The 15705-nt window shown below is 36.4% G+C and overlaps 1 protein-coding gene across 1 annotated transcript; it reads right to left on the bottom strand.

Annotated features, from left to right (window-relative positions):
• Positions 1-950: 950 nt before the first annotated feature.
• Positions 951-15697, bottom strand: SUPT7L (SPT7 like, STAGA complex subunit gamma). The gene is given in 6 exon segments (XM_032215139.1): positions 951-2335; positions 5303-5540; positions 7637-7961; positions 10781-10817; positions 10820-11447; positions 15612-15697. Coding segments are annotated over 5 exon segments (1239 nt in total). The 5' UTR covers positions 11193-11447; positions 15612-15697; the 3' UTR covers positions 951-2069.
• Between the last annotated feature and the right edge of the window lie 8 nt (positions 15698-15705).

Below are 15705 nucleotides of genomic sequence, written 5' to 3' on the forward strand. Positions count from 1 at the left end.
AAAAATGGATTTAGCCTATTGCAAGATTCTAGACAGTTGTGCATCGTTCAATGAAATAGTTCTTTACAATGAAAGTAAACAATATTGTGGCTTAATGTGTGGTCTCACAAAATGACACCAGACAGTGGTATTTCTATCTTACAGATTTAAGTTACTTGAACCATCATTCCTTCCCTTACAGAAAGAACAATTGTAGTTCTATGAGTAAAGTCTAACAAGAATTAAAAGAATTCTCAGCATTTCTGTAACCTACAGCTTCAGCAATTTTTAAAGATATTTATTGTGTTTAAGGCAGTATAAATCCTATCCGTCCTTCTAAAGTAGATAACAAAAATTCCAGATAAGAGTACCTGCCAGGTTATATTTCGAACCTCAGACAATCGTGAGTTTTGATACAATTCAATAAGCACCATATTGACTGTCTATTCTTGCAGAGTTGTGAAGGAAGTAATAGATAAGAGTTTAATCCAGTCATTATCATCAACTTGGAAGCAGAAAGGCGGATTTATTGCAGATTAAGAGTTTTAGAAACTTCCAAGAAGGTAATTTCAGCATGAAATTTTCATGACCTCCCTCATCCTATTCTTGTAGTATACATTCACCTTGTCCTTGCTTGCTCTGAAAACTTGCTTTATAAAAAGTTCCAGCACTCAAAAAAAGATCTTATAGAAATTATAAAAATATAATTTCAAAATGTATTTTAAGATAACAATTTTAAAAGTTTTTCCTTCCAGGATTTCCATTAAATATTTATTATTTTTATTAAATGAAACCTCTTACATAATTAGGAAGCATTCATTTCAAGTCCATTTTTAATTAAGCACTTCTTAAAATGTCAGTAGTTGAACAATAGCCTACACAAAATATTTAAGCCTTAAAGATTAATTTTTATCTGGTACAATAAAAAAAAGATTCTCGAAACCTCAAATCATAGGAAATCAAGCAAAATGTGATCAAAAATGGGAAATTTTATTTTAAAAAATGATGTCCAAGAGTAGGTTAAAAAAAAGCAACAATTAAAACCATGTATCATACAAATCCTCCACAGATCACATATATTTAGCATTGCGCATCAACGGTACAAACAAAAACTTATAAAGGAACAGTACATTATAATATAACTTCACTAAAAGTGGTTTTGAAGATGTCATATCTTTCAAAGTTTACTCCCAGCTGCATTCAATTTAGGTTCAATTATATATTCAGAGTGCAAGTAAAAAAGAATTAAGAAATAAGTCATAGGAGATTTGTATGCAGAGCTGGATGAATGTTCTGAGTAAATTGGCCTTCTGGACTAGCATAAAGAAAATAAAATTATGCACATTTTTTTTTTTAAAAGTGCTTCATATAGTTCATAAAGTTTTTTTACTGCAGCAATCATAGACCAAAGTAATATATGTACTATATAACAAAATATAAAAATATTAAAAACATAAAACATAGAAACCATAAATACATAAAATTCACTAGTTTCTATTAGCTTTAAATATAGTGAGTTAGTTCATTAAAAGGAAAAGCAGGTATCAGCCATGATTTTGAGCAAAAACCAACGGTAATAGTAATTATATTGGAACAAAAATTCTGTATTAAAAACCTGTTCTTCAAAGTATAAATTCATAGTCAAAAATGAAAAGTATAATATGTAACAAAAGTGAAATGGAATTTACGGATTTCCATTACGACGTTATACCTCATGCCTCTTCCATAGTTTCCACTCTTCAAATTAAAGATAGTGTCAACACTTATTAAATTATTACCATTAATTCAATTTGCACCATTGCTTAAACTACTTAAAATCCAACTGACCAGAAACTACACTGGTTTACAAGATTCCATGGGTAATCAGAATTGATCTTTTTTCACCAAAAGTCACACCTCTTTTTTGCCAAAACTGTCACTGTAGGGTGTTTGCTTCACTGAAAGCCATCTAGACCTTCAGCTGGTGGAAAGTCTCTCAGGTAGAACGGTAATCACAACCTGCCAAATCCATCAACTCAAACATTATTTTCTTGATAACAGTCCAATTTTTTCTGAATTAGTTCACATTCTCAGAACTTCCCAGCTATAATTCACATCTTCTTCATCTTCTTTTTGCTGCGTTGGTTGAAAACCGGTGAAGAGCCCATCAAACTATCAGCGGAATGAGAACCGTAACTGCTTTCAGAACCATTTGGGCTCTGTGGCATCCCAGCTTCACTCATACCTGACATTGGCTCCTCAAATACATCACCACCTAGGACTCCATGGTGTCCGTGAACATTACCTTCTTCATTCTCTTGTGGTTCCATTTTTACTGGGGCCAAGTTCCAAAGAGGAGAAGTGTTCACCTCACCACCTGGCAGAGGGAGGGAGTGAAGGAGAGGGAGGGAGGGAGAGAGAGGGAGAAATGGAGGGGAGGAGGAAGGAAAGGCTTTCTCATCAATCAGTAAAAGATGCAAAACTGAAAATCTTCAGAATGGTCCTAAAACATGCCCATGTTGTGTCACTTTAATATATTAAATAAATGTATCCAAATAGTACAATGCAGAGGATTAGTTGCAACCATAACAAGGGCCATCTAATGAAAACAAGGATCAAGAAAAAAAAGAACTTCTACATGTTTAATAATCATTAATCTACTATTGGATAATCATATTTAATATAGTGCCAACATATTAATATCAAACACTCACATCAAGCAATCTGTGAATAGCTCCCAAATGATCCAGGAATACTTGGCTGCACCATTTCCCTCAGAGTACATTTTTAAGGCATTATGGAAAACTCAGTGTCAACTTTAGCAACCCTACAGCTGGATTCTCTCCCAAAAAATATTTAGACCAGCAGTCACCAACCTTTCCAGTTTGGTGGCCCAGCCCAGCGTGATGGGAGGGGTGAGTGGCAGGCACAGGCAGCTCCATTTCTGAGACTATCGTGTGCACCCTCGTCTCACACAAATGGTGCTTCGCAAGCAAATGGAAGGAGCTTGCACTCACACACAAAGTGAGCTCCATTTGCACAAATAGTGTTTCACACATGGATGCAAGCGCCCTCCGCTTGCACAAGTGAGCTTTGCGTGCATGTGCTTGCCCATTTTTCCCACGGCCTGGTTTGGAACAGTCTATGGCCCAGTAGTGGGCCATGGCTTGAGGGTTGGGGACCTATAGTTTAGACATCCCTGGTTAAATTAAAAATTTCAATGCATTTCTAAGAAAACAGAAGATGACATTATTTCTGCATCATACAGTGTAGACCATAACGTCTTTCCCCATATTTGCATGCATGCTTGAATGCGTATTTGAACGCTTAAGACTGAAAGTACAAATACCTCTGATCATTTTTCACACTTACAACCATTGCAGCATTCCCATGGTCACATGATCAAAATTTGGGCCCTAACTTAAAATTTGTTACTAACTTAACAACTGCAGTGATTCCCTTAACAGTTATGGCAAGAAAGGTCTTAAAATAGGGTGAAATTCATTTAAGAACTCTTCTTAGGAACAGAAATTTTGGGCTCAATTGTGATTTTAAGTCAAGGACTGTCTGTAAATCATATTACAGCTTAGTTTCTGTGTTAAGGCAGCCTAAGCAGTTATTTTAAAGTGTGTTGTTTATCAGTACAAGAAATGGACAGATGGCAAGTATTCTGAGCCAGCAAGCATTAAAATCCAAATCACAACTCCTTAGGGCTTAAAAAATTATAAAGACATAGCATTTGTTAACATGCAATTTCCAAGCTAACTTTATCTAACACTAGAAATTTAATTCGGCTAGAAGCGAATTTAACATTTTAAGGGCCAGTTCACAAAAGATACCATTAGCAATTTCCTTCAGTTGAGCTGTAGGGTTGTTTTTCCTAGCTGTTTTAATTAGAAAAGTGATTATTGACTTTGTCCTCTAACCTTGCCTTTACCTTCCAAAAATAAATAACATTTCAAGGCTTAATAGACAAGCTAGTGTGACAAATGATAAAACTGCTACATTTATATCCCAGTATCTCCTTTCTACCAGCACCACAATATAGTCACAACCTTCAGCTAGAACTGGAGAACCCAGAGTTATCAAAGTCCCAAAATGTATCAAAATGCCCATGGACATCTCATTTTTTAATATAATACAAAAGTATGTCAATTTGTTTTACTCAAAAAATTAAACGCTGAAATGCCAGAGAGCAAAGCACAACTTCTATTATATATATTTTTCAAAATGCATCTAGGCTTCATATTGAACCCATGAACTTTCTTAAAAGATAAAATTAAGGAGTGCCTGCAGCCTGGACCTTTGACGTTTCGCCATTTGTTCATGCCAAGTGCAAAAATAAGATGGAATAAGACGATCTGGCTAGATGGCCCAGTAGAGATGGCAATAGGAAGCACAAGACAACCAATAGTCTTTATAACTAGTGGTGTTACTATAGCAGCCATTTTGTGAAAGTACCCCAAAAACTTCAGGCTTTGAATTTGGGTATCATTCTGATAGATCCGTGATGGCGAACCTATGGTGGAGCCATATTTGGAGGCACGCCAGGTGTCAGCTCCAGCTAATTTTTCACATTTACATAGGGGAAGGGGAGGCCATTTTTCCCCTCCCCGGGCTTCAGAAAAGCCTCCAGAGGCTGGGGAGGGTGAAAAACAGCCCCAACTGGGAAATCGGAAGTTCAGAAACGATCCGCTTCTGGAGGTCCTCCGGGGGGCCGGGGAGGCTGTTTTCACCCTCCCCAGTCTTCAGGAAAGCCTTCGGAGTCTGGGGAGGGGTCATGCATGCATGTGCATCGGGGGTCGTACGAGCATGTGCAGATGGGCGGGGATATTGAGTGGGCACGCAGGCGCACAATTTTGCCACGCCGTAAGAAAAAGGTTCGCCATCACTGTGGTAGATGATCCCAACTTAAACAAATAAAGTATATTTTTGTAATAAAAATCAACCCTATTTCCATACACTGGAAATACTTATCCATAAAGTAACAGAACTGTCAGGTCTTCTCCATCGTAGCCCACCCATTCCTCTAGAATAGCATCTTCTTTGATATTAAACTGGCACAAACCTGTTGTGGTTTAACAAATCTACTAAAACATGGCTGTTTCACAAGGCCTTTGAGAATGAAGACTGAGCCCCTCCTATGGTATAAAGTTATTCAGTTTTGTATAGAATTGTAGATTTTTGTTCCTTAATACAGTATGATAGGTGAGGAATTTTTCCCATTGTGTTTATTGTTTTCCTCTTTTTACTATAAATTAGGAGCATAGAGTACTTAGAAATAGTTGTGATTGATGCAAGGTATAAGTCTGCGAAAAATAAATAAAAATAAAATAATATGTACCAGAAGTTTGCGGCGAGGCCTCAGTTTCCATGTTGGATGAAAAGCGTTCACTCTGAGCTCCAAGGACTCCAACAGGCAAGGACTGGTCTCCAGATGCAAGATCCCCCTCCAGCTCCTCACTCATAGGAAATGTGATGTCACTAACAGGTTCTTCCTTGATTTTCAAAGGTTTCAAATCTTCTGCTGCCTTCTCAGGGTTTACAAGCTTTTCATACTCCTCAGAGAGTTGCTTGCTAACCTGGAGTAAGAAAGAACAGCCTGATTGCAATCAATTGTTAGATACACGAAGTATAACACAGCTACTGCCTCTGTGACAAATCAACCCTCATGAAGATGTCATTTTCATCACCAAGCCCCCAACTTTTTTTCTGTCAGACTTGCTTGGATCTTATAAACAGAGAAGCATAGGCTTCATTCACCCAGCACACTAAGCCATAACATTGCTTCTTTCTCTGAGGCTATATGTATTCATGGGAACTTGGCTCTTGTGATTTATATGCCATGGTTCATGACCAGCCAATTCAAGTTTATCCATTCTTGATTAAGGAAACCAGGTTTAGCACAGCGAACAAACCACATCATTTGTGTCTTGATGCAATTAATCCCTGGCTCCTGGATTGCACAAATGCACAGTTCAGATAGGCGTGATATATATTTCACCTTTTCACTGAATTCATTGTCAGAACAAACTACATAAGATGGATAATTATTTTTCAAATGTATTTTTTTCCAAAAAGTAACTAAATACAGTCCCAAGAGCTAACCTCACAAAAAATATGTTTATTCTACTGAATTATGCATGTATAATTTACTTTTTAAAAGTCTTCTGATTCCAAAGAAGACAACAAAAGTTCAGCCTTGCTTTTCCATTGATGTCACAATGCTATTGCCATACAATTGCCAGCCTTTAAGGCCAAGCAATTCATTTTTAAAAGTGCATATCCTGGCTTTGAAAAGGTTGCCTAACTTGGCTGATGATTTTGTTTCTTTTGTAACATTTAGACAGTATGTTACAATTCCATTATTGGAATCATATTTGAGATTCAAGTCAGATGCTTTTGATTTGATTTGATGTTACCTAAGCAGCATTGGGGGGGTGGGGGTGTTGGTCTTCAAAATGGTTCTTTTTTTCTCCTCAATTCCAAACACGGATAAATATGCTAAGATCCCAAAACAGAAATCTCAAGTCTTGGGATGGTAAGTCATCAGGCATCTACATTTTACCCTTATAATAGAGATTCTTGCAGAGAGGAGCAAATAATTCAGGAAAGAACACAAATGCAATATTTCATAAACAGTCCTTTGATTATAAACGGCTTATAAGGTGCAGACTGAACTCATACATTAAAACATGTATATAGTCTCCCATCTTACACCAAACTCTGGCCAACTCACTTCTTTCACGTATTGACTTGATTTAGCAATCTAGAAAATAAATGCTAAATAATAGGAAATCCTGAAAGCAGACGTTACCGCCTCTAACAAAAATCCCAATTTGAAATGAGGAAAAGCCCCATAAAGGCATCAAATACTTATGCTTGTCCTGAGAAATGCATCATTTTAAGTTTCCAATAAGTTGTCTTGGGTAATATCAAAGAATTTCAATGTCTGTACCAGGGCTGTTTTGGGAGAACCAATTCTCAACTTCATGCTCGCCCACTATATTTTAGTTAGAAAATATGGGGTTCTCCAAATTTAACAGACCTGTTTACATTCATTGTCACTCCCCCACCAGAATCCAGAATGAGCTTGGGGCAGTCACTCTCTCTGAGTCCTGGGAAGGAGGCCAGGGTAAGCCACATCTGAAAAATCTTGCCAAGAAAACGGTCAAAAACTGACTTGAAGGCACAAAAACAACCATTCTGGAAAACATTGTTATTACTTCGTGTTATAGCTGAATCATTCCCTAATCAAGTCAAAATTGGAAGTGCATAACTTAATCTTCAGGAATAGAAAATGTCTGTTCTGAGAACTGCTGTCAGAAGTGGCACAATGACTACATGGTTCTATTCCTTCTTCAAGATTGTTTCCAGACAGTAGCATGAGGATATATGCTTACCCCAGAACAAGAAAGAAATCCATATCTCATGTTTATCAATATCTACATCAAGCCACTTGAGGAAGATGGACTGTGGGAGCAAGGGGACAGTAGTATACAAACTCTCTTTTTCTATTCCATATATAATGGATGAGGCACTTTAGTTATCTAAACAGTATATAGGAGTATACTATAAAAGAGTCAAATAAAATTCATATGAACAAGATGAGGTGTTATTGCTGAGATATTCAAAGACGTTTACTCTGATGAGTATCAGTTCACTTGTCTTTCCTCACCTGTAGCACATAGCTATGATAGTCTTTAATTCGATGTTGCCAAAACCTCTGCAGAGAGAGCACACTGCCAATGCCCACTTCATGGAAGACCTGTTCCATAACATCTGGGAAAGGGGTCTGTCCAAGCCGAGCTTCTCTATCCACAGCACAACGTAGAAGTTTGGCGAACTTCAAGCAGTATTCATGAGCGATATCTGTCAGAGTCTCCAGAACACTTTCGTGGGCACATTCAAAGCCAGCATGAGCTAAAATGGTAGCTATAGATTGATACAGAAGCTGGCGGCAAGAGGTCCAACTCAACTCTATTACTGGCTCTCCTTTGCCTCTAAAATCAGATAATTATTTATTTATTTATTGAATTTAGATTGCCGCCTATTCGCCCATGGCGACTCAATGCGGCTTACAGAATATAAAACATTTAAACATTTATACAAAATATAAACATTTAAAACAATAAAACTAATAAAAAGAATCAAATAAATTAATATAGTATAATATAATAAAATCCCCCCCCGCCCACCCTACCCTGGTGACAGCAGATCACAAGAGCCATTTAATGGGCTCCATCCCGCTCTGGGTTCCCCAGGCCCACTGGCAGAACTAGGTTTTCAGTGCCTGGTTAGAGGTACTGTGGGGGGTTAGAGTGAATTAGAGAATTAGAATTAGAATGGGGGGGGTCATTCTAAACTCTTGCGGAATGATGTTCTAGAGAGAGGGAGCCACCATGGCAAAGGCCCTTCTTTTGGGTCCCACCAGGTGTATCTCCCTCAGGGATGGATAATGTACAATAACAATGAAAATGAAAGACAGAAATCATGCTGATGTGTTCAGAACAATTATTTGAAGCATGTAAACTTGGAATACCTAGCTATATACACAAAAAATATCCCTGATTTCATAATTACATTTTTTGAAATAAAAATATACAATAAAAAGAATGCCGTTGCAAAAAAAAAATCAGAGTTAACAGTGTTTACTTTAAAACATCATATGCAACTTTTTAGATTTTAGCTCAAAGCAACATATTCATATTAATTACAAAATATTAATTATCCGTGCTATAAGAGTCGGTATGGCTAAAGTTAAATAATTAATATTTGTAGTATTTACTCCAAGTTTACTTCTTAAATATGTCAAAGCTATTAGATTAAGATTCCCTAAAATTGACATTCATGAAAATAACTACAGAACCTTATAAAGAATCTCCATTCTACTAAAGACTAAGATCTTGTAGTTTTTACAGATCATATTCTGGAAAATAAAATCAGCTTCTGTTTAACCTTAACTATAGATCAAGCAAACAGTAAGAAAAACTTCAATTCTGTGAACATTTTATATTTTTTAAATTTTTGACAATCTAATAACATACAGAGAACTGAGAAATCTAATTTTTCTGTTCAGATCCCCAAAACCTGATTAACCAAACTACAATATAGAATTATAATGGTAAAATACAAAGTTGCAACATAAATCCCTCAAGCTCAATATAGCATAAATCTGCCTTGCTTAACTTAGTGTCTCCCTTAGAGCATCCTTCATCCTTGGTTAGTATCCTCCAAGACATCTGGAAGGCATCAGATTCAAGCAAATTGAGGAATATCTCTTGAGATTTAAATGGGTTTGGGTTTTTTTTGCAATCCTACCAAACCTGCACTTGATGCCTTTTCTGTATAATTCATGTTCTATTAAGTTGGTATTCCTCATGCTGCAGACAGCTCTGAACAGTAGAATATTAGCATCTCCTATTCTTTCCTGACTGAGAGATTATATACTTCCAAAACAACCACACATCTGATAAGCTAAATAAACCAAACATGGCTTAGTATTAGTGAAATTTCAGACATTACAAAATGGGTCATTTTTTTTCATCACTATCCATTAAACATTCTCAGAGGAAGTGATATGAAACCCTATCACAAAGCAACTTTAAGTAGCCGATTCCAATGGTCTATTCCCCATTTAATAAGTGCATGATGATGAAGGAATTTGGGCTGATTTGACAGTGAAGAAAAAGCTGAGGTCCATTCAAATAAAATCATAGGCTGAACCTATTGGCCACTTCAAAGATAAATGATAGTTTGAAAACAGGTCCAGGAAAGCAAAGATGGCTTTCTTACAATTGCTTCTATTTTATAAAACATTACACCTGCTGGGTTGTATTTTCGAGGCACTGAAGTGTAACCAAAATCCATTTCCTGATACAAAATTCCTTCCAGATAAAACAAAGAATGATGCTAGTAAATTATAAAAAGATTGCCTAGCATCCAGTATTCAAAAATAGAAAAGCTTGTTCTCTACCTTTTCTGATTTGATCTAGCAATACCAATTCCTTTCCTAATTACCTTTTGCTTTTGCTTTGAAATTTGCAGCAGGTGCCACCCTTAAATATTGTCATCAGTGACAGCCAGGCATTTTTCACTAGTTCTAATACAGTATTCTGAGACTCTAGCAGTCTCAGAATACATAGACAATTACTGTGCTGGTTCAAAAAAATAAGAGGCAGCAGTCATTGGCAGATTGCTATAGAATATGGGACAGAATAAAACAACACATGATATGATTAATCCATTACAGCCTAAGACCCCAGGATATTAAACAGAAATGGGATTCTGGGCAGAGATTTGAAGTGGTGAGGTGTCCCAAACCTGCCATGCTTAGTTCTTGATATTCCATCTTATAAAGGTTAGTTATTTCTGAATGACTGCCATAGATTAAAATTAATCATATGAAATAGGGGTGTCAAACTGGCAGCCCACAAGCTGGATGCGTCACATGCAAGCACACCCACCCAAACTCCACAAATGGGGAAAATGTCATGAAACATCACATGATGGCAATGTGATATGGCGAGTTTGGACACCTGTGATATGAAAGGTAAATATGGTCTTTTGAGTGATTTCAAAATAGACTATATCCATACAGCAAAAGCCTTCACACCTATAATGAACAAATAGGTCAATTCTGTATCTTTGTAGATTTACTTAAGGGACCAGAATCCAGCAGCGGATCATTTCACAAGAAAAGACTTGTTTAAAATTAAGATAATGGAAATGGAAGAGGAAATGGTATTGAGCACAGTGAATGTAAAGTTCAGATTTGTACAGCCTAATCCAATGGTCACCATACCAAAGATCTCACACATACCTGTAAAAGTCACTTTCTGGATCACTGTGCCTCAACTGAATGGCATCTTGGGTGTTTTACTATCCAAAGTAAGCAAGTCATCAGGGAGAGGTGGAGACCCAGGACAAGTTGGCAAAGACTCACTTCCTTCCATCTTGATACCTTCCAGTTGCTGTTGGTTCTGAGTCTGGGCCGTGGCAATGAGACTACGCAACCTCCTATTATGTTGGATTAGCTGGACCGTATGAATGGTGAGGCTACAGGGCTCTGAAGGACTATAAAGCGTGGTTGTGGGCTTAGACTTGTTAGCTGAAGGTTGATGCAATGGAGGATCCTGGACCTCTACAGTGCGGAATTCCCGCTGAAGCAAGTCAAAAGAGCTGCGGTTGGTCTGACTGGAGGAAACAGGGATCTCACCCCAGTAGCGGAGCATCTTTTTCACTGGTTGACCAAACAGAATATATTCAGATAATATTTCAGATAACAAAGTAATTGCCCTTTGAAAAAGACTGACTCTGTAGTATCCTTGTGAAAAGTTACTTTTTTTGGATTTGGCAAATTGTGAGGAGCAGGGAATCTAAAAATGTACTATTTTGTTCTCATTGCAGCTGAAGGGTTCATTGAGTAATACAGTCAATTTAAATTAACTTAGCAACATCTTCTTTAAGAAGTAACTTTCATAGTAACCCTATAAGGGAATAATAAAAAAAGAAATTGGCAAAAAGGTTAGTTTCTGTCTCACAAAAAATCCATGAGTTTATATCAAACCTAGAGACAAAACAAAGTAACTGTAGCCTTTTATATTTTTGAAGGAACCTATTGCTGTAGGGTTTTTAATCTGAATAATCTTGGTGCAAAAGAAAAAGAAACATCTCACTACTATATTTAGCAAGGGGGGGGAAGGGAAATTTTGTTCTTAAATGTTGTTGTTGAAGATTTCAAGTTGATCCAATTTAATTCTAATACAAAAGAGATGATAAAAATATAAACATGGAAAAGGTTATATGTCATAATACATTTGTCCACTTTGTCAATCCTAAAATTGCCACAACTAAAACTAATCTGGAGATTGCCCTTTATGTCTATCCTACAAATGCAAACATGTAGCATATGTGCCTATATTTGTGTCTGTATGTATACTTGAAAGAAGCTATGTCCCAAAATTATATAATGTAATTAAGTATTTTAGCTTTGGATATAACTATTTTTTTTCACATAGAAAATCCAGTTATGCAAATACTCATGCAAGTAACGAGAGAGAGAGAGAGAGAGAGAGAGAGAGAGAGAGAGAGAGAGAGAGAGAGAGAGAGAGAGAGAGAGAGAGAGAGAGACAGACAGACAGACAGACAGACAGACAGATGGAAACTGGGCAAAGTTAAAGGGCAACTGTATTGCAAGGAGGAAAACTAATTTACCAGAAAAGTAAAGAGAGAAGCTTTATTCAGATATTACAAAAGAGTGATATTCACTAGGCAAAAAAATGCCTTCCAAGCAACAACTAATCTTCAAAGTTACCACACTTTTTAACAAATATTCTAACAGAAATGTGTCCCTTTGGCATTCATAGAATATCTTCTATTCTTAGAAAATGGATGAAGAGACTCCAAGATTGCAAATGTATCCATAAACATAACAGCAGGGAGTAGAAAGATCAGAGGAAAAGGCATTGTGAAATCTTAAATGGAATTAAGATGGTGCTATTAGGAATAATTGCCACATTTAGATAACAGGAAAATAGTTTTCCCCATGTCATTACTTTGAAGAAGGTAGGTATTTTCTTACCTTCTCTAAGAAAATTAGCAAAATTAAATATAAAGTTGTTTTTAATCTCATTCTTCATAGTGCAAACTAGAAGATAAATCTGAAATATTTTGCATAAATAATATGAAGGCAGGAATCAATGGTGAAAACCCTGATGATTGAAAGAAAATCAAATGTAGCCTAAAAAAGACTGACAGAAAACCAAGTATACTATGACTAATTATAAAAGCAAGAACTTATAAGAATGTAAAGAAGTAGCTACCAAGAGACATTCTAAGCAAACTGATATCCTAGTCCCAAAGATTCACAAGTAAGTGAACTACTGAACAATGTTACTAATTTTAGATCCCAAGACATAAATTATTTATTTATTCCATTGTTAAATGTTTAATTTGAAATGTGCTTATTTTTATTATGCTAATCTTCATGTTTCCAATTTTGTTGTAGTTATTTTGTGCAATGACAATAAAGTGTGTGTGTGTGTGTGTGTGTGTGTGGCCTTTATAAATTAGATTGTATTTTCCCCAATTAATAGCCTTGTTAGGTCTAAAATTGTACATTTTGTTTTAAAAGCATGAAATCTGACACAGATATAGTGATGTCTGCCCTTCTGAAAGCAAAAGAACCACCTTATTATGAATTTTAACTAATATTAAATACAAAATATTCTATGAACACAGGAAAGATTGTTCCCAAACAGCATACTTTGCATGTTCTTTATTAGGACATGGAAGCAGAAAATATTTCTAAGAGAACTAAGTCCTGTAGATTAGATTTGAGGAGAAAGTTAACTCTCAACATTAACCAAAGCAAATAAGGTCAAAATTAACATCTATCAGATGTTTAAAAAGCACATGAATCAGTCTCTGTTTTTTCCATAATTATTATGTAACTTTCAATAGCTTGTAGTCTCTGTTCATGGAGCTTCTTGCTGTAAAATCATCTTTAACTTTTGTAAGATGAAGGAATAACAGTGAAAGAAAGTGAATCTGCACCTAACAATCCTTACTTTCCCTTTTTTATGCAAATCATTTATTTTTATTTATTTGTATCTATCTTTATTAGTTCTACAAATAAGGTGGCAAACATACCCAACACCCCTTCGTCCTCCTATTTTCTCCACAATAACAACCTTATGAAGTGGATTGGGCTGAGAGTGAATGATTGGCTCAATGTCACCCAGCTAGCTTTCATACCAAAGGTAGGACTGGAACACATCATTTTCTGATTTCTAGCCTGGTGCCTTAACTACTAGATGAAACTGGCTCCCTTTAGGATTTATATTTATAACCCTAAAAATGCTAGAGGAATTTCAAAAAGCCAATCAGAAGCCTTTGTTTGACCTACAGTGCTATTATTATTGAACAGGATACAATTCTGAGGAATGAATTATAAGCTTCAGAATGAAGAAACATCTCTAGCTTTCTAGATTAGGCTTATTCATGAAGTAAAGATCTGTATAAGGATTTTTTAAATGTCGGTATAGGGATAGGACTTTTTTTTGTACCAATCAAGCAAATGCTGCTTTATACAAATATCAATTGCTCAGGTAGTAGTAGAAGACCCTGTTACAACATACTATTTCTGTACTACTGCCAAGAAAATTGCAGGGATATCTCCATGAAGCCACCAGCTAAATTGGAAATAAACTTGACCTTTTAATACAGACCTACAACAAAATCTTTCATGTTTATTTTGAACTTATTCACATTGTCATTTATATTAGAACACCAAGAGCAGGTAATCCTCGAATTACAACCACAATTGGGACCAGTCTTTCTGTTGCTAAGCATTGTGGTTAATAAAGTAAGTTGTGACCAATTTTATAATCTTTTTTGCCATTTTGTTGTTAAGGAATCACTGCAGTCATTAAGTGATGAAAGCTGGCTGGGAAGATCACAAATGGTGATCACATGACTCCAGGATACTGCAATCATCATAAATACATGTCGATTGCCAAGCATCCAAAAATTGATCACATGATCCAAAGAATGCTATGAAGACGGACAAGTAAGGCTTGGTAAATCTTTTTTTTTCAGTGCCATTGTAACGTTGAACAATTGCTAAATGAATGGTTGTTAAGTCGAGAACTATCTGTAATATAAATCTATTTCTAACAAGTAAAGTATTGGTGCTTATGATATATAGTCAAATAGTTATTATGCTTATTTTTATTACATGAGATATATACTCCTTAATGTTTTTATATTTCATGTTTTTATCCTTTTAACTGTACACCATCCAGAGTCACTCTAAAAGTGAGATGGGCAGTATCATATAGGTGCCATGTCCTGTAAATAGACAAAACAACTTATCAACAGTGGACATATTTTGTTCTTCTTGTTCACATTTATGACTGGGTTTTAACTAGCATATGATTGTTTTTAGCCTTGATTAACTCTCCACATATTGTAGATGAAAGCATTTCTATTCCAGACAGCTCTAGCTCTTAAAGTTGCCTAAGATCCATTACCAAAGCAATGAAAAATAAAACACTGTATAGGTCCAAACAAGGAAGGAGGAATGCAGAAATAACACAGACGTTTTAATTGGCATAATCTAAGAGAGATAGTAAATCAAAAGGAAAACCAGAAGTTTCTGTTACTATAGTCAAACTTAATAAAAGTAGTATTAGTCTCAATATGAATGTCTTGGTCTGATCTTAGATCAAGTTGATCTTGGGGTCATTTTAGGGCTGACGGGGATTTGACTAAAATCCTATCCACACTCCTCTGGAGGTAAAGGCCACTGAACGCCATAGGATTGAATACGTGCGGTCAAATTTATAATGCAGAACTAGTTTTGCCTACAACCTGGTGCCTTTAGCAGCCATGGTTTCTGTAAATGTCAATATCAGCACATACCCGATGGGCGCATCGGATTGGAGAAAAGTTGGTGCACAGGATTTCATCCCGAAAAAAAGAAGCTCGCACAGCCGCCTCATATCCAAATTCTCCCCCTTTCCTTTGTTGAGTCACCACAGGGAGGGTTGTATACCCATTGAGTGCGATTGTATGGTTTGAGATTTCAACGCATCTCCCCGGCATCCCAACTTAATCGTAGCAACAATGTGTCCCTCGCGCGGCCTTACCGTCCCAAAGACTTTCAGTACCGCAATGCTCGACCAAACCGGATTCAGGAAGTCCCCAGCCTCAGGAATCCCCCCCCCAAGCCTAGCTTGATGA

This window comes from Thamnophis elegans, chromosome 4 (assembly GCF_009769535.1).
Source record: "Thamnophis elegans isolate rThaEle1 chromosome 4, rThaEle1.pri, whole genome shotgun sequence".
Taxonomy (NCBI): Eukaryota; Metazoa; Chordata; class Lepidosauria; order Squamata; family Colubridae; genus Thamnophis; species Thamnophis elegans.